Source organism: Stigmatopora nigra, chromosome 14 (genome assembly GCF_051989575.1).
Source record: "Stigmatopora nigra isolate UIUO_SnigA chromosome 14, RoL_Snig_1.1, whole genome shotgun sequence".
Taxonomy (NCBI): Eukaryota; Metazoa; Chordata; class Actinopteri; order Syngnathiformes; family Syngnathidae; genus Stigmatopora; species Stigmatopora nigra.
Genome location: NC_135521.1, coordinates 1,905,179 through 1,924,848, shown reverse-complemented (window position 1 = coordinate 1,924,848; position 19,670 = coordinate 1,905,179). Strand labels below are relative to the sequence as shown.

At 40.9% G+C, this 19,670-nt stretch overlaps 2 protein-coding genes across 4 annotated transcripts in view; one reads left to right on the top strand and one right to left on the bottom strand.

Annotated features, from left to right (window-relative positions):
- Positions 1–19,670, bottom strand: part of macrod1 (mono-ADP ribosylhydrolase 1) — a 131,098-nt gene that overhangs the window by 3,546 nt on the left and 107,882 nt on the right. For 2 of the 3 annotated variants that reach the window (XR_013328615.1, XR_013328617.1), the window contains 6 exons: positions 17,954–18,067; positions 10,542–10,778; positions 7,800–8,154; positions 4,701–4,931; positions 3,722–3,796; positions 1,720–1,851 (listed from right to left, as the gene is read on the bottom strand). The gene's annotated coding sequence lies outside the window, so the exon portion shown is untranslated. The remainder of the gene's footprint in view (positions 1–1,719; positions 1,852–3,721; positions 3,797–4,700; positions 4,932–7,799; positions 8,155–10,541; positions 10,779–17,953; positions 18,068–19,670) is intronic. The other variant, XR_013328616.1, reaches the window with a different exon arrangement.
- The window catches only part of ccdc88b (coiled-coil and HOOK domain protein 88B), a 35,558-nt gene that overhangs the window by 10,498 nt on the left and 5,390 nt on the right, over positions 1–19,670 (top strand). The window contains exons 10-23 of the mRNA XM_077732657.1: positions 333–491; positions 1,756–1,902; positions 4,607–4,763; positions 4,834–4,949; positions 5,761–6,303; positions 6,816–6,995; positions 7,824–8,164; positions 8,501–8,660; positions 9,234–9,533; positions 10,623–10,784; positions 12,391–12,668; positions 13,149–13,292; positions 14,391–14,577; positions 17,946–18,091. Coding sequence (XP_077588783.1) covers positions 333–491; positions 1,756–1,902; positions 4,607–4,763; positions 4,834–4,949; positions 5,761–6,303; positions 6,816–6,995; positions 7,824–8,164; positions 8,501–8,660; positions 9,234–9,533; positions 10,623–10,784; positions 12,391–12,668; positions 13,149–13,292; positions 14,391–14,577; positions 17,946–18,091 — 3,020 coding nt within the window. The remainder of the gene's footprint in view (positions 1–332; positions 492–1,755; positions 1,903–4,606; positions 4,764–4,833; positions 4,950–5,760; positions 6,304–6,815; positions 6,996–7,823; positions 8,165–8,500; positions 8,661–9,233; positions 9,534–10,622; positions 10,785–12,390; positions 12,669–13,148; positions 13,293–14,390; positions 14,578–17,945; positions 18,092–19,670) is intronic.

Sequence of the window (19,670 nt, the reverse complement as noted above, 5' to 3'; positions counted from 1 at the left end):
AAGTACTTTTATTTCTATCTCTTTTGAAAAATAGGTGTCTAACAAATAAAAGATTGAATTAAGACACTAAGAGAAGTCTATTATGATCCGACAGCTGTTTTACCATCACAAAAAAATGACATGCTTATATAGAGTTACAATCATGGTTATTTTCCTGATTTCAAGTCCAACTATCACAAGTTTTCACACTAATTAAATGATAAGATGATAGCCCTAAACGCACAACCCTAAGAAACTTTAAGGACAATGCTTTTTAAATGGTTTCGGGAATCCATCTTGACTGTGAACCCTAGTCAGGTCTAGTTTAGTTGAATTCTTTCGCACATTTGCAGAATCGCTCCCTGCGGAACGAGTCGAGGAGTCTCGGCGCTCTTCGGGACGAGTTGGATTGCACCCGGGAAAAAGCCGCTCGAGTTGAGCCGCTCCAAAACGAGCTCCAGAGCTGTAAACAGCGACTACACGGTCTGGAGGCCACGCGCACTTGGCTCAAGGTAAACACACTTACGCAAAGAAACATTGAAGATGGCACCCAATTCAGAGGTGGAATACGTTCTTTTAAAAAGACAGTGTCCAAAAGACTGACGTTAAACGATAGGGAATGTGCTTCGTAGATCTGCCTGGAGTGACCGAGTTAAAATGCGAATATCTGGGTGGGATTCCGATACTTCTGGACGTGTTTTTTTGCTGGGAAAGATCCAAAGGCAGAATTGTTGATTTTTACACCCCTGCTGGCATAATATCACAACGTATAAATGAATGGTGGCGGAAACATGGGAAGGTCGTGAAGATTTGCCATTTTACGAGCCATCTGTCTTCCACAACAAATAGTAAATGGATCATATCTGTCTGTCTCAGCAAATAGCGGTGCCGTAGTCACTTGGACCCAACGGAAGCCAAATATGTGCTCGCCATTATCCTCCACGCCATCTGTGTGGATGTGCGTGAGGCCCGGCCTCCCGCGGAGAGCCGCTTCGCTAACTGAGGCGTGAGAGAACACGAATGAGTGAACGTCCATGGCACGCTTGGAATTCATCACGCCCTAAAAAACTAAATGGACGGACAATCAGAATCATATATTCAACCATGATAGGTCGATTTAGTCAAAACTATCCATGGGCATCTTACTGTGGTTTAATATCATAATAAGGAGGCACGTTGGTGAGTGGTTAGCACATTCGCCTCACAGTCCTAAGGTCGAGGGTTCGATCCCAGCTAGGTCCTAACTCTGTAGAGTTTGCATGTTCTCCCCGGGCCGGTGTGGGTTTTTTTCCGGGTACTTTGGTTTCCTCCCAGATCCGAAAAACAAACATGATAAGCTGATTAAAGACTCTAAATTGCCTCTAGCTGTGATTGGTTGTCCTTTGTATCCTCACGCTCTGTGATTGGCTGGCTACCGATTTAGGATGTCCCTCAGCTACTGCCCAAAGTGGGATTGGATAAGCTCCAGCACCCCCGCCACACTCGGGATGTTAAGCGACATGGAAAATAATTGAATGGATATCATAATTTTTGCTAAACTCATTACAAAGTGGATGACTAATTGCTCCTAAAAAAATTAGGACACACCCACAGTATTATTGATGGAGTGACAAAATGATTGTTCTTATCTTTAAATAATACAAGCGACATATACTACAAATACAAATGCATTCAATCATGTAAGTATAACCAATCACACAAGCATTACATTACTATTAAGAGGAAGCCATTGTTTCCTACCATTGAATAGAACACGTCATCTTTTTCCACTGGCAGGAGCAGCAACAGCTTTGCGTGGCTCTGCACGAGACCAATGATCTTTTAGAAGAACAGCTGGCCGACGCCAGGGCCCGATGCTCCGAGTTCAGGGACCTGGAGAGGGATGCACATTTGCTGCGTCAGCGCATTATGGACGTGGAAGCCGTGAGTACACACACATAAAGTACTTTATAGTTGTTCTGGGACTGGAGGAGAGTTTTACCGAAATGATTTTTATTTTAGAAATATTATATTCAGTTATATCAAGTCACATGAGGTAGTAATAATCTACTTCTGTTTTTCAAAATAAACTATAGCACGCTCAACTGTCAATAATATGTTATACAGTAATTCCTCGATTATTGCGGTTAATGTAGACACGATAAATGAAAGTAGGGTCACCCTTATTTAAAATAAATACATACATTATATCTAAAAAAATCCTGCAGAAAAAAATATGTGATGTCATAAATACATGATATTTGAAGGATTACTGTGAATAATATTCAATTCACGGTCCCAGAAAGGTTTAAATCCATATCCTGATAGGATGCTTGTCATTACTAATAAATATAAGATTTTTATATTACAATTTAAAAATACATGTTTGTTTTTGTTTGTCTACAATAAAAAGACATTAATTACTATAGTTGTGAAATAGTCAGGGCATGCCTATACATGTAAAACAAATATTATATGAAAATATTGGATCATAAGATGTTTCTACATGACTGAAATATTGAAATTTAAGAGTGACATTTTTGTTTTGTCGACAGCCAATAGAACACGTGTTTTGGATTTTATTGCTTTTTATCTGAGCACTAATGTGTGTTGTAATGAGTAATCAATATTGATGCTGTACTAATTAGGGATGTACAAAATGATCCATAAGTATAATGGAAAAATGGATTTTTTAACACTATTGAAACAAAAACAACGAAAATATTCACTGTAAATAGGTTTATTTATGCAAAATGTATTATGTCAACATTTTTTGCAACCTTATTTTGATGCAGTTCAATTGAAAAAGCAATTCATTTATTTATTCATCCTAATGTTATGATCGCTTTATCCAAATTAGGCAGCCAAAAGTTGAATATAGTAATTTTTCACCCTATTTAATACATTTCTTGGCTATTACATCATGATTTTCACATGCAAAAATATATTTTTTTTGTTCCATCATGGTTATAATAGTGCACACCATGTATTATATTTCCAAAATGATGCAACATTAATCACCAAATCCTCAGTCATGTCTAATCTTTTAACGGTAACCATGACATCGCTTCTCCTAAAAATCATTTGTTATTTATTTTGTCCAAATGTTCAGGTTCCCGAATTGCCGTGCTGATTAAATACTTGTCAACACAGCCATGATTGAAGGTCGCCCTTGTGAAATGGCGACCTTTCGCGCACGCACAACATTCATTAGCATTTGTTTCCAAGCGTGTGTCGTAAGGTCGGAATAATCGATGAATCTATTTTTTCATAATGGCGCTTCTAATTTCTGCTGCATGGGAATTACACGATATCATTCATAAATATATAATGTCCAATTGTTTAATTGTTTGCATACATACTTTGTCAGCAAAAGAGATTTAATATTTATAATATTTCCTCCCACATTCTGAAAAACATGCACGTAAGCACGAAAAGTGTAAATATGACTTTGAATAGTTATTTGTTACTCCGCAAACAGTTAGCGACGGGGACAAGCAATCATAAAGAAAAATGAATATCTATTTGTTATGATGGAGAATGACTTTCACAGCACACAGTGTGGATTGTTTTTTTAATGATAAAATGCAAATTTTGATTCTTAAAAAGTAGGATGTGGGCTCCAAAGGACGATTGAATTAACTTATTTTGTTTAGTGTTGGTTATATATGGATTTGACTTTGGTTTATGAAGGAAAACTTTGCTAAAAATACACAGAAAATGCAAAACTCAAGTAAATAATGTAAAAAGTAAAGATACTTACGCGTAGTACGACGATGCATGGACGTGAAGACGACAAACTTAGACGATCCGACCAAGAATAACAAACATTTTGGGTCTAAAAGGACAAACATGGAGTGAAAATACAATCAAAAACAGCTGAGATAGTAAGCAAGAAATGCAGCAGGTGAACTCAATGGTAATCACAAAAGGAAAAATAACATAACCAATCCCTAACACATTTCATACTAAATATCATGTCACACGATGACACGGAAATTGAAGAAAGATTAGAAAACAAGTTAGATTCTCTCCTTTTGCTTTTTTTAGTCCAGTCTTAGGTAATAAATGAGTGAAATGTTCAAATTCACTTTTTAAAATCTATTGCAGTGCATTTATCAAGTATATTTCAGTTACTACCAAGTACTTATTTTTTAATCATTTATTGATTATCTGTGTTTCTTTTGTTGTTGTTATTTGTGCACTTCTCTACTTATTTTTGTATTATTTATTGGTATTTATGTATTGATTATTTAGTTTTATTATTTATTAATGATTTATTGGTCTGTTTGTTATTTTGGCACTTGTAGTGAAAGGATATTTAAATGTCATTCTACTTATAGAATGACAATAAAAGAAATTCATTCCATTCAATTCACATTTAATCTTTTTTTTCCTCAAATCTAATCGCAATGTTAATACTCAATCCGCAAAAATAATTATTATTAAAAATCAAACATTAACATTTTCAAGCATCATCACCTTCCTCATTATTTGAATTGGCACTAGTTCTAATGGCAAATCTAATGATTGTGTTTGATTGGCTAAGCTTGATTTTCAAAACAAAACAAAAATTCCTTTTTTAAAGTAAACACATTTCTTTGGTGCGCTTTTTCACGGGTGATAAATGTGTATTTGGCGCCCGCAGGAGCGCGACACCGAGAGGCAGCGGGTGGACGAGCTACTGGAGCTGAACATGAGCCTGGAGGCGGACCTACGGCAGAGCGGCGAAGGCGGTTTACCTGCGCTCGTGGATCACCAGCGCTTCCTCGCCGACTCTGACGAAGAGCTGAGCGATCTGATTGGTCAGCGTGCCTGCATCTCCGCACCATGTCATTTAAGACATTTTAATTAACTGATAAGAGATGTATTTAGACCAGAGGCCTTTGAGCGTGGAAGTCGGCGAGGCGTCCGCGCTGAGGCTGCTGGGAGCCGAGCAGGAGAACGCCAGCCTCAGGAGACGATTGGAGGAGCTGCAAGCACAGAGAGAGGTCAGAGGTCAATTGCGTTGACTTTTAACCACAAATGTCTTTTTCACTTAAGTCGGAGAATGTGAGGAAAGTGATGGAAAAAAGGGAAAGTGATAAACATTCTTTCATTTTCTCAACTGGTGAACTTCACAAGGCTTCTAGGGGGTGCTGGAGCCTATCCCAGCTGACATTGGGCTCTCTGAATTGGTGGCCAGCCAATCGTAGAGCACAAGGAGTCAGACAACCAATCAGTTTTGAGTGTTTAACCAGACAATGATGCACGATTTGGCAGTGTGGGAGGAAACCAGAGTACCAAGACAAAACCCACGCAAGCCCAGGGAGAGCAGGCAAAGGGAGCCACAAACCTGGGATTGAACCATCGATCGCATAACTGTAAAGCGGACACGTTGACGTCATCCTTGGAAGAAACTAAAAATCCAAATTGGGTATTCTGGGCTCTGGATATGGCCAGGCATACAGAAAAGGGGCGGAGATTTATATATTCTTTTGCAAATTATATGTACGGTAATAAAATTGTGCACTAAGGGTACATAAGTATTGCTTTGGCCTCCTTGCCACTTAACTGGATACATTGCGTGTGTTGGTCCACGCATTTTTATTCTACGTTCCTTCTGGTTTCCATGGTTACCAGAGCTCCATTGACCATTACTTTAATGACATGCCAAAAAAGATCGACTTGACTTGGAAGCTACTGTAAAAAAATGCTTTTTGTAAATGTCAAAAGTATTTGAATTCTTACAAAATTGCCGCAAGGAAAAAAAAAACAATGCCGATTAAAAGTTTTATACTCGGATCCCATTTTCTTTTCCAGTTTCACAACTTGAAGAATGAAAATGCTACTTTGAAGCACCGCTTGGAAGAGTTAACGTCTAAGCGGGACCACAAGGGGGTGGAACCCTCATCCGGGGAAGACGGGGACGTTCGGGGATCCCCTTCCTGCAGGGGCGAAGGGGAAGGAATGGTGAGGTTCGCGGGGGAGATGGAGCACGGGCAAGAAGTGGTGGTGAAACAGAGAGAAGCAGGGGTAGGGGAGGAGGTTCTCCAAGGAGGTCAAGTCCAAGCACAACGCCAGGAGATCCATCCCAAAAAGAGGGAAGAAGCCGAGGGGGACCAGGAGCTAAACATGGCGGAACCAGGACTATTTGACCTCCAGACCGAAGGAAGTCAAGACACCGAGTGTCTCCGGGAAGAAGCCGACAGGCAGACCCAGGAGGTCCGGGACTTGCGAACCAGGCTGGGGGAGCAGGACAGGATGACGAGGGAGGCCGAGGGGCGCCTGGAGCTCCTAGAGATGGAGTTGCGGCGCCTGAGGAACGCGGCGGAGAATTTCGGCGAGGCCCGCAGGCAGATTCAGGTACGTGGGGGGGTTGAGGGAGTGGAGGGAAGGGATGCGAGATTGGATTTCAGATTGATGGAGGTAATAATAGCCATCGGGAGAGCGTGTGGCGTCTTTTGGGGGATGACAAATGGGCAGATGGACTCCATTTAACAAGTCTTGCCAAGTTAAAGTGGATACCGACCGGTCATGAAAAAAACATTTTTCATAGGATTTGTACACTAAAAATATGCTGGAAAAGATTTCACATTTTGCATTTGACATTTAAATCTTAAATAACAATCACAAAATGTTAGGGTTCCATAAGTCGCAATGCAGAATGTCACGCAGTAAAGTAAAGTGTAGCATTCCTGCATCGGTTTGCTGTCCTGAGAATTGCGTTTGAATCCAAAAAGACATTGAAAATAAAGCCAGAAGTTTCAAATTTCCGATACTTTGTCAAGTCTATTTTGGCATCATCCAATCGCAAAGTGAGTTTTGCACTATATCGATGACAATGGTCTTAGCTGGTCTCCCATCTGACATTTCAGGTTCTACAATCCGAGGCCGAGATCGCGGAGGAGGAGCTTTGTCGTCTACGGAGTCAAGCCGAGCTTCACAGCATGCAAACCACCGTCATTGCCAGCCTGGAGGGCGAACGGGCGGCGCTGGAGCGAGACCGGGACGCGCTACGAAGCACCGTGGATACCCTGCGAACCGCCAACCGCAAGGTTAGAACCATCTCCTTCCCGAAAACAGCATCCGATAACTACGAGATAGAAAAGATCTTTTCCGTCACTTTTTCGGATGCCCAAAATATGTTATGCTAACATTTTAAAGTCCCTTCCTATAGTATTTTACTGCACCTTTACGCTAATAACCTGCAGAATAACGTCCACTCTACCCGAATGGGTTAAAATATTAACAAAACGGTAAAGAGGACAAATAGAAATAGATCCCCCAAAATAAAATGTCCCAATAAAAAGCCTTAGCTTTGGCTTTTCTACCCCGACAAGTCGGGTGAGTAGAAAATACTGGGAATTAATGGCGACTCAAAGCGCGCGTGTTAAATGAAACATGAAATACGATGGGCTCGCTTCAGCTGCGGGGAGTTTATACACAAACGGGGATAAACAACACGCCAATATCCTCTCGGCACCTTCTGTTGACTCCAGCCTTCTACCCAGATAAAAACAACAACACATTTGGTCATTTCATTCGCGGTGAAATGACACCGTAAACAGATCTTTTCACGATAGTCCTCAAGGACATTATTAAAAGAAGCCTAACAGGACATTCCTGACCCACAGTCAAAGTTGCTTTAGTTGGAGTCTATAAAGACTCTTTATCGACTAGCCAAGAGCTAAGAATTTTTTTTAATGCCTCTCGTTGTTTTGCCACGGTCTCCCGAGGCCAAACTTGTGTTCTTAGTGTCTAATTTATGCGCGTATAAGCCGTAGTCGTCATTTTTTTGCAAGAAATGTGGCATATACGCGAGAAAATACACTTACTTAATAAATAGCATTACTACTAACCTCTACAATGTTCTTTTTAACCAGAACGAACAATCAGCGTCGACGGCTCAGGCCCTCAAGGCCGAGCTGGAACGTCAGGGTCGCACGTTGGAGACCTCCCGCCGGCGCCAGGAAGAGTTGGAGGCGGAGTTGCGAGACGTGGGCGCCGAAGCTCAGTCCACCGCCAAGGCGCGCGATCAGGCTTTGCTGGACGTCTCCCGCTTGGAGCAGGAAAAGGAGGCGTGTCTATCCGAGCTGGACGGCTCCCGGAAGGAAGCCAGGCAACGGGAAAGGGGCGTGGCTAGACTCAGGCAGCAGCTGGAAAGCACCAATGTGGCTCTGGAGCACAGTAACCAGCGATGGAGGGCTTTGGATGCTGAGAACAGGTAAAAAAAAAAAAAACACAAAATATTAGTATATGTTTGATTTCTATGTTGGATTTTATCAAAAACATTTCCCCCAAAAATGGAAATGCAAATAATTTTACTCCAGTGCGACTTAAATATGTTTTTTCCTTCTTAATCATGCATTTTTTTGGATGGTGCGACTTATACTCAGGTGCGACTTATACTCAGGTGCGAATTAAATGTTTTTTTTCCTTCTTAATTATGGATTTTTTGGTTGGTGCGACTTATACTCAGGTGCGACTTATAGTCCAGAAAATACGGTATTTATTATGTTGACCTGTTCCTGCCGTGTTTTTGTGTATTTTTCGCATGCAGGGGTATTTGTCAACAACTTTCCGAGTCCAAGGAGCTGTGCGTTCGCCTAAGAGAGACGGAGCGAGACTTGGACACTCGGTTGAACAGCCTGGAGGACGATAAACTCCATCTTGAAGAGCGCTACACAGATGCGCAGGCTAAAATTCAGGCACTCTCACAGGTGTGTGTGTGTGCGTGCTTGGGCGCTATGGGGGATTTTCACGATGAATAAAAGGAACAAAGGCATTGATAAAATAATGAGGCTGAGATTGGTAATCATGCTCAGTGGGGTTCCAAAAGGGATGAATATTCAGTGAGGGTTTGTTTGCAGTCGTGTTCAATTCTATTGCTGGTTTTAGTGGCTTGCTTATTGAAGGAACAAGTGTGTAATTCGGGATTAGAAATAAAAAATAGCAGTCACATCCGAATGAATGCATTTTTTGGGGTGATTTAGGGATTTGTGCAAGTCATTTTCTTCCTTAATGATGTGCATGGAGAATCAAATGACAAAGTCATTTGAAAGGTTGGAAAGAACTGCTTAAAATTGCTAAAAGTTAAACTGCAAAACGACATTATAACAGACACGAAAACCTTTGTTTTTGCGTCAAAATTAAAATTGAAATGATCTGAGCCAAATTGCCTTCTAAGGAGAGAAATTCGGAAACATTTAAGTCAGCAAAGCTAAGTGGAAAATTAAAAAAGCATCTTTTCATACCGTAAAAGTCATCTATAAATCGGATTTTTTTGTTGTCAGGATCTGTCCAATGAGCAGACTCTTTCTCGACGTCTTATGGCTGAAGTCCAGCGCCTTAGCCAGAATCTCCAAAAGGCTGAAACCGACTTAAAAGAAGCAAACGAGGCTCTCAACCAATCAGAGTCGCCCACCGACCCTCAGACAGAACCAGGACCTGGCCTCCATCCAGCCAGTCAGTCTTCCAATCAAATCCCCTCGTCCCCAAAGGAGCAATGGGAGGAATCGAACCCAAATCGAAACCACGATGGCCACTTTTCGGAGGGGCAACTAAATGGCAGGATGTTCCAGCTGGAAAAAGAGGTGCGTACGTATTTGGAGTCGGAAATTAGCAAAAGTTTTGGATGTGGCAGTTGTTTAGCGAGGGGATAACGATCCATATTATGGGGAAAATCTTCTGCCGTGGGCCTTCTAGGCGACTTGGCGTTGGCTAAAGTATCCACTTGCCGAGCGTAACGCTTTATTTCCCCCAGCTTTATCTCTCCATCACTTTGTGTAATGTCACCTTAGCGACTCTTGGGCTGGCTTATCTCAGCCGCTTCTCGCTTTGCCTTTTTCTGCCTGCTGCCGTCCACGCTTAGTCTCAGAAAAATAGCATTCATTTGCTTTGCGCTTCCTCCAAGGTCGGGAATCTTTTTCATTTATTATTATACTCGTGGGATTGGATCGTTCTTGTCCCGAATGGAACTCGGGTGCCGGATTGAAATTTGGGAAATAGCAAGAAGTCATAGTCGGAGAGAAAAATGAATATGCATAGAATGAGATTAAATATGTATTAGAATAATATTAACAGGTTGAAATCAAAATTATATATATATATATATATATATATATATATATATATATATATATATATATATATATATATATATATATATATATATATATATATATATATATATATATATATATATATATATATATATATATATATATATACATATACATGTATAGATATGTATACATATATAAATATTGTTCCTAGAGTGATTTTGCCAAATATGTTCAATTTATTTCAAGTCTAAGCAAGGCAATGTTTCCAGCTGCCACTCACTCACTCACCCACCCACCCGATGCAGTAATTGAAGTGTGGCGCAGGTGGAAAGATTGCATTTGTTGTAAGTGTGTAAATTGGAGACAGATGCAGACTGAATTCATTTGCCGCCACGACGCACTGGCAATGCAAAGTCACTTTCATTAGCACTTGAAAGCCCTCCGACGGGTCATCTGGTACAACGCGTGTCGCTCAAGTTCAAACCAGACGCTCATTTGGAGAGTCAGTCGCGTGAGGCCCAGCCAGTGTCGACTTACTTTGGGAAGATGAATGATTTATCAGGCGACTCTGCCGTCTGGGTTCCGCCTGTGTGATCTCCTCCTCTTCCTCCTTCTCAGAAAGCCGTGGCGCTGGCGGGACAAGACGCTTTGTTGTCGCGTCTGGCTCAGTCCCGGGAGACGTGCGAGCACCTGAAGGAGCAGCTGGAGGCGCTGCGCCGACACTCGCTCAGCCTGCAGGAGTCGTGCACCCGACTGCAGACGCTCAACACTCAGCTACAGGTGAGAGAACAAGCCAGACGGAGGAGGAGGAGGAGATGAGTCACTTTTCAGGGAACGACGGGCCATTTCATACCAAAAAAAAAAAAACAGTCACGCTTGAATTTTGAAATTTTAAATTAACATATATTTTGGACTATAAGTCACACTCTAATAGATGTGGGATGAGACAAATTGAAAGAAAAAGTCTCACTGGAGTATAAGTCGCACTGTTGGGACGGCATTATTTTATATGATCAGAAATAAAATAAAAAATATATATGTTAAAGTAACTATTGAAAAATGGAGAAAAACAGGCTAAACAGGCACCTGTTAGGGCAAAAAAAAACTGTTGTGGTCAAATTTAGAATTATAGTCCAGAGAATACAGTCATTAATATTACATATATGTATATATTGGGAACGTACTGAATATCTATATAGACGTTAACATTCATTACCGCTTATCCTCACAAGATTCGCAGGGGATGCTGGGCAAGTGGTTAGTACATCAGGCTCACAGTTCTGGGATCGAGGGTTTGATCCCTGGTTCGTCCCCAAAAATATCAAAACTAGGTGAATTATATTCTAAACAGTTCCTAGCTAGACTAGTTCCTTTATGGGGAGGGGGGGGGGGATATGCTCCGGCACCCTGGTGAGAAAAGGCGTCACGGAAAATGAACCAATGAATGAAAGGTGAATGGTATTTAGGTGAAAAGTATTCCAAAGTTTGACTTTCCCGATTTTTTACTCACTCCAACCACAAAAAAATATTACAATTCATATTCCTCTTCCAAAAAAAAAAAAAAGAATAGAATATGATGTAGCCTTGTTGATTGCAGCCTTAAGGGCAGGAGAATGAAAAAATAAGTTAGTAGAGCACATAAACAGCATTATGGATGTGGACAGATAGTGATTGAGAGGAACGTGTGGGTGGGAAATCCCCCGGGTGGTCTTTCCGGGCGCGAGATTCCGCCCATGGATGGCAGTGTGCATAACTGAGCCATGATTCAGGACACGGCAGAGGCACGCGTGGCCATGTGCTCTAATAAAAGTGCTTTAGTAGTCCTCTAGTGGGGAAATTTCATGTGTATATTTTTATTGAACATGCTACAGACTCGGCTTGGAAGGAGACTTATGCGCAAACTAACACAAACGGATCGCTAAGTATGCTGAAATGAAAATGGAAGTGACTAAAATGTAACTTGCTGCCCATCATAGATGTTTAACGCTTATCTTTCAGTTGGGATTAGCTCCAGCACCCCTTGTGACTTTAGTGAGGATAAAGCAGTTCAGAAAATGGGATGAGATAACTAAGTAATCACATAATAAGTAGTCAACAACATAAGTAAGTATGAAGTCAACATACTTAAGTATTGTCTGTTTCTGTAATAACTAAAAATAATTTTTACTACCATATTATCTAGGTATTCTTTTGGGTGCGTGTTTGTAAACTCCACTCATAAGATTTGATTTTTCTAGGAGGATTTTGGCTTGATTCTTTTTGAATCAGTTTCCACTGATCCTTTGCTTTAAATGGCATTGCCTATGTCGCTGTCCATGGTGCTGAAACCTGTATTTCCAATACAGGCCAAGAAAATAGCCCTATAAGTGCTTTTCACTGCACACAGGTGGATCAGGTGAACGTCAACTCGCAGCTGGCGGCGACGCAGGCGCGCCACAGCCAAAGCGAGGCCCGATGTGCGGCGCTGGAAGCCGAGTCCGAGGTGTGGGCGCGAGAACGCCGAGAGTCGGCCGAGCGGACCGAGGCCCTGCGGCGAGACCACCAACGACTGACGGCGCTCCAGCAGCGCCAAGAGACGGAGCTGGAACGACTTGTAGAAAAACATTCCGGCCTACGGACCAGCAGCCGCGGTCTGGAGGCGCGAAACCGGGAGCTGGAGACCAGGTACATAACAAACAATACGGAATATCGATTTAAAAAAGATACGAGTGGCAATTTTAAGGAGATCCTCGTCCTCGTCGATGAGCACCCGCTATTGTGCGGGAGAAAGGGTGATTACGCCCATTCCACGAGAAAACCAATTCACCTTTTGCGTACGCCCAGGAAAAAAAAGCCATCCAAATGCCAGGAAAAGGTTATAAAACAAAGGTATGGCGTGTCAAAAATCATTCTCTCCCAGTTTTACTGCGCTTTGTAATTGTGTTCCCGCGTAATAAAACACACTTATATCGTCTTCCCGGATGGCAGACATGTTTTTTTTTCCTCCAAAATGGGAAGGCAATGTCACGGCATCGCCTCGAATCACCCAAGATATTCTGCGGCGCGTCGAGTTGATTTTGCGTCAAATGTTGGCTCCCTGACAGCGTTTCCTCAGCATTTTCCGCCAAAGCTTTTATTTAACATGTGCGTATTGTACTGTTTTAGCTACAAAGAGCTGCTGGATGCTAAAAGCCATCTGGAGCAGAGGGAGCGAGAGATGAAAAGCGAGAGGGAGGCCATGCAAGCGGAAGCTCACAAGAGGTTGGAGCGAGAACGAGAGCTGGAGAGCTTGAAAGAAGACGGCGAGAGGTGACAAATATACACAAAGTCGCATTTAAACTCTGACATGACCCAATTGCTACGGATCAGACGAGACAAAACCAGAGTTGGGTTCAACGCAAGTGCAAAATAGTTCCAGTCGGTCGGGCAAGAACTAAAAAAAAAATTGCTCACAATGAAGAAAATGTATAAGGTGATACCTTGAGATGAGCTTAAGGCGTGTGGCAATTCACTCGTATCTCAAATCGACTTTTCCCATAAAAAAAATAGCTAAATACAAATTAATTGCTTCCCAGCCTCTGGAAAAAAACACATAAAAATAGGATATTATTACAATTGAAAAAAGGTGCTCGGAATTTTGTTCGTATCTCAAATTTCTCGTATGTTGGGACACTCGTATGTCAAGGTATTTCCATGACAGGTTCTATTTACTCAACGGATGCTGTTAATGATGGGGCTGCTATGCTGAAAACTATTGTCATTATGCTCTCATTGCGAATGCTATTTAGCTAAAAGCACATTTGCACTTCCAAATGCATCTCGTCTTGTTAATCGCCATCTATTTTCACAATCAATGACTTTAAATGGTCCGCCCATCCATTTTATGCAGGCAAATCTTCCCATTTTACACACTCATTTGGACTACCGTTGTTTATCTAAACATTCTTTGAGATAGGAGCTTTTTGAGCTACCAGCATGGCCTCAGAATGAAATAAAAAAATCAAAAAATATATTTTCTCACATATTGGCTGTCTCCATGTATAAGCCCCACCCTTAAAATTGCCTTAAAATCGTTGAATTTGACAATTCCTCTCATATAAGACGCCCCCTGATGAACAATTTTCACCTCCATATTCATGCTTTTAATAATGAATATAAATCTATTGCTTTGAAGGGAAAATATTGAGAAAAATGATGCGTTATGGCGTTTCATCTCAACAGTTTCTTGCATGTCAAGTCTAATTTATGCGCATATAAGCCGTACCCGTGATTCAGTCATCATTTTCTTGAGGGACAAATTTGGCATTTTCCAACTTTGACTCATCTTGTTATGTAATAAGCAAACAAATGAGTTTCACGTAGAGAACGGTGATGTAATAAGGCCTTCTGCGCTACATTTGTGTACAGGCTTCAGGGCCAACAGAAGGAGCTGATGGCATCACAAGCAGAGCTGCTGACTCAAGGCTCTTTGCTCAGGGGGGAGTTGAGCGCCTCCCTGTTGGAAAGAACTCGACTGGAGGGGGAGCTCAGCCTCCTGAGGGAAGCCAACCAAAGTCTGGACCTGAGTAATGCCCGACTCACCAACCAGTACCAGGTAAGACCACCCACTACAAATTGACTAGTGATATACGCACATCTAATTTGAGGGGAGTTACAAAAACAGCACCACCAATATTTTGATAATTACATCAAAAGGGAGTACTAAGTGTAAAACCCAAATAAAAACATTCTATATTTTTTTATTTAGGCCAAGCCACATAAATACATAAGTTTGACCCTATGCTCACACATAAAAATGCACACAAAAAACAGCAAAAATAGGCTATCCAGTTTTTCCATAATCTCCAGCAACAAACAAACTGACTAATGACGCTGGGTTTTTTTGAGTTGCAAAATACAAACACCATCATGAACCTATTAAAAATCCAACAGACATAACTTTGCCATCACTTGAATTATTCATGGCGGAAACACTAATTGTAGCCACTGCGGGGAACAAACAATACACAAGCCGGAAAATAATTAAAAGGCCTCCTTTTTTTCTAGAGCGCTTCAGTCGCAAATGTCGGAACAATCCACCACTTCTCCGCTTGTAAAATAAAAAAAGGATGTCGCGAGAACGCCATTAATTTGCAACCACCAAAAGCCAATTCAACTCTATGCCTGTAGGGGGAGCCCCAGAGCAATACAAACACACACACTTACCTTCCATTTTCTTACCGGCTCAATTTCAGTCTTAACTAAAACAAGCATTTAATGTGCGAGCTCCGCTATTTGCTCCCCATAAAGTTCACGGAACCCACAAGTGTAGTAAAAAGGAAGCCGGAAAAGACCCTCTTCCGAACCCTCCGTTTCAATCGGACGTTTAATATTGTGCTTGCCGATGTAGCATTTCCGTGCAAAGAAGGATTTAAAAGCTTCGTGATGGAGTCTCTGGGAAACATTACACTCTTGGAATAATAAAGAGAGTTTATTTGCAGCGTGATTGAACCATTAAAACCAGCATATTAGACCTTTACGGCAGGTTTTAGAGGCTGTTTTACATAGTCGAGGTGAGGGCAGGATCGTTAGCATCTTATCGAGTACGGCTTTTCTCAAAAATGATAGCAAAAGTCGTCAGTTTAAAGAATTTGGCCTTTATCGTCAAGTATTGAAATTTTTTTAGGGTTGCCTGGCTTTGTTATACCTTGCTTTTCACCTCTTGTGTCCCTCCTGGCTTCCCTTTCCTCTCACCTGTGTGTATTTTGTGATTAGCCCCTGTTCTGTCTATTTAAACCCAGTGTGTTATTGTTGGAATGTCATCTGAATGTCAGATCGGATTTTATTTTTTATTATGGAGTACTTGTTATTTTCTTGAATCTTTCCTGCTTTAAATATTAAAGTTTATTCATCCCATATTTGGGTAATTTTAGTCACAGTCGGAAGAGGGTAAGAATACTTGACTTTCCACGCCCAATACGCCAAAAAAACTACTCTAATGAGGAATATTTGGTGCGTGAATGGACAAAAAAAGCACCAAAAAGGGCGTGTTTTTCTCAATTAGTCCAAGCCAATAATAAGTCACACTTTGTCAAATTAACTTGCGTCTTAATGAATTGACAGTTGGTCACTCTGTTCTTTATTCATGTATTTATTATCTCCATCAGTTGTATTTTCCTTCTTTTCCATAATGCATGACGGAAAGTCAATAAATAGTGTCAGAATGCAAACGGGGCGGCGCTTTTTTAATGCAACGTTCCTTCCCGAGCGTGTCACGACTCACAATACATTTGCTGCAGTGCCGCTCGCTAACTGTCGGAGACAAAAGTGCCAATGAGACAATCATCGGCGCCGTAAGACAATCTGCTGCGTTCCTCGCCAGCGTGTTTACAGGCATTCGTTTACAGTTAATTAATACCCAGATTGAAAAAAAAGAGATCATTTTGCACCGTGTATTGTAGTGTTGATCTGCCATGTTCTATGATGTGTAAACATAGTCTAGATGATGTATAAAAATGGCAAATAGTACCACAGTGGATTGTATTTATAAAGACTACACTTATGATGAAAATATCTTGTCATATGCATGATCCATTTACTGTAGTGTACAACTGAAGTCATGTTTTAAAATAATAATAATAATTCAGTTTCCTCACTGCTTATCCTCACACCCTAAATTGGTTGCCAGCCAATCACAGGGCACAATGAGACAAACAACCAATCACAGGCAGGGACAATTTCAACTATTCAACTAACCTAACATAGAAAGAATTATGGCAAACTTTCCAACCTAGGATTCAACCCCTCGATCTTAGGACGTTGAGCCTGACGCACAAACCACTCGACCAATGTGCGGTACACAGTCCATCCAAACAATATTCCTATTATGCGAATATTTACATCCACTATTTATTTAACTGCTCGTTCCACCTTCCTGCATTTTGAAAAAAAACTGCTTAGATACTAAGTAAAATGTTCAACTGTGTAGCCTTACTTTTCTTAATCATTTTTTTCTGGACACTATTTTGTTGTGTTTGTCCCCGCATGGAATAAATCCACTTTAAAAGCTTTTTGTCTAATTCCTGCATCCCCCCCAACGAGGCACATGCTCTCTCTATTTCTCTCTCTTTCTCTTTCCAAGTTGGCGTGACTGATTGACTGAATGCAGACAGCAGCACTTTCTCATTCAACACCTAAGTCATGTCTATTCTATGGGCAGTGCACGTTTTGAAAAACACTAGCACACGTGCCTATTAGTTTAACAAATATAATTTCAAAATAAATGTTTTTTCGTCCATTTTGAGAAAGTGCGTCATGTGGATGACAATCATCATCAGTATGCCTACATAAATACATATATATATACATATACATACATACATATATATACATATACATATACATACATACTTATACATACATATACATGCATATATATACATATACACACATACATGCATATATATACATACATACTTATACATACATATACATGCATATATATACATGCATATATATACATATACATAGATACATACATACATATATATACACACATACATGCATATACATGCATATATATACATATACATACATATATACATACATATACATATATATGCATATACATACATATACATATACCTATATATACATATATATAATAGTTTATTGCTTTGTTGGTGTATTCATATTTTTTCGGCTTATTTTCAAAAAGGAAAAACAAACTACAACCATATTTTTCCATTTACATTCATTGTTTTTAAATGAAATTAAAACTAAAATGATAAACCTATAGCTGAGCTTTTCCCCTCCCAATTTATTTGCCTATAGTTTGCTGGGATAGGCTCCAGCAGCCCCAGGATAAATGAACTAATGAATGAAAAAATGCATTGGAATTCTTGCCACTGTTACAATTTTCTTGGTAAAAGTCAGTGTGGTTATACTTTTCCTGATATGGTGTATGTGTGTGTGTGTGTGCAGTTACTGACCCAGCTGAAGGGGAACACGGAGGAAGAGAACCGTCATTTAGCCGAGCAGAACGGCAGTCTGTTGAAGGAGAACCGGGCCTTATTGGAGCAGAGCCTGGAGCGCCGCGACCAGCACTATTCGCAACAGAAAGAATATCAGTTAGTGAACACACACATAACACACACAAATACATGCACGTACACACACGGCTGACAAGAGAGGATCAAGTGGATTGAAGAGTAAATCAGGTCTTGTAACTTGGGCTGCAGTGCTTCTTAACAGGATTGACAGAATTAAAGCTACAAGCAGGAGCAAATAGTACATAACGTTTGCGGGTGTGTGTACGTGTGTGTGTGTGTGTGTGTGTGTGTGTGTGTGTGTGTGTGTGTGTGTGTGTCGGGATGCGTGAGGAAACAGTTTCACAGTCCAACAGCCCTCAGCAGAGGTTCTTTTAAATGTTAAATAGACTGCAAACAGATTATCCAGAACTAATAGCGATCATGCAGAGCTGCTTCACCCTTTAAGACTAATGAGTCACATTGCTCCCAAATTACATTATTGCCCTCGTCGTTTTCTACAGCCCATGTCGCTTTCATTTAAACCGTGCTTCCCTGAAAAGTCATATTTTTTACAGTATAACCCAATTTTTGGGGTGGCGGTTGCGAGCATGGGTAAAAATGAGGGGTGAAAATAGGAAGTTTTGAGGTTTTGGTTGTGGTTGGGTTTTTCCAGAATGGCAGTAGAGTTTGGCTTGATTAATCTTGTGGGGTGCTGGAGCCTATCCTGAATTGGTGGCCGGCCAATCGCAGGGCACAATGAGACAAACAGGCAATCACTCATAGCTAGGCCATCATTTTTGTGGATTCCTAAATAGCCCAAAATGTGTTTTAGTTGAAGATACTGGTGTGTAAAACATAATATTTTTGGACTTTGATTGACGTGGCTAACAACCTCATGCGTCTGTGACATGTGTTATTACAAAAGCAATTTAATAGCAATCAAGCACAGAAATTCATTCCAAATTCAATAGCGGAGGAGACAAATTAAATGACAGAGTGACAAACTTCATTTCATGATCATTTGTTTTCTTCTTGGCCCCTTTTTGGAGGCGCCATCTGTATTCTTACGGATCCAATTGGAAGCATTTTGGCCAAACATTGACAACACAACCTTTATAAAAGAAGATTTACTAACAATTATTTCATTTTGCTAACAAAATGTATCAAAACATGAAAAAAATAAGACTTAGGTTCTCACATTCCTTTCTGTAAGAGCAACAGATTTCTCATTTTTCTTCAAATTGGCAGATAAAATGTTTGATAGTCATGCCCTTGAGTTTCTATCAAAATAAATTAGCAAGGCCCTCCCAGAAAAAGGCTTGGAAATCAAATTTGTTGAGATTTAGGGAATGTTTACCCCCGTGGGCAATCAAGGGTGCCGAGAACATCAGTTTTGGCGGCCTAGAAATAGAATAGGAACCACCAGAGTTCAAACGGGGTTTCCTACGGGATTTTCTACGGGTTTCTTGTGAAAAAGCACCAGAGCAAGGGTTCCTTCGGGATCTGGGGGTGCCGGTGCTGCGAACCTACTGCTCATAACTACTCGGCAGGAAGTGAGTGGGAAGTCCAACGATCCCAGAACATACTTTGACGGTAGCGCGTGGGTGGTCAGTCCCCCTGCAGTTTGACGGAACTCAACCCGCCGACGACACAACGAGCTCGATAACACCGTGAAAGA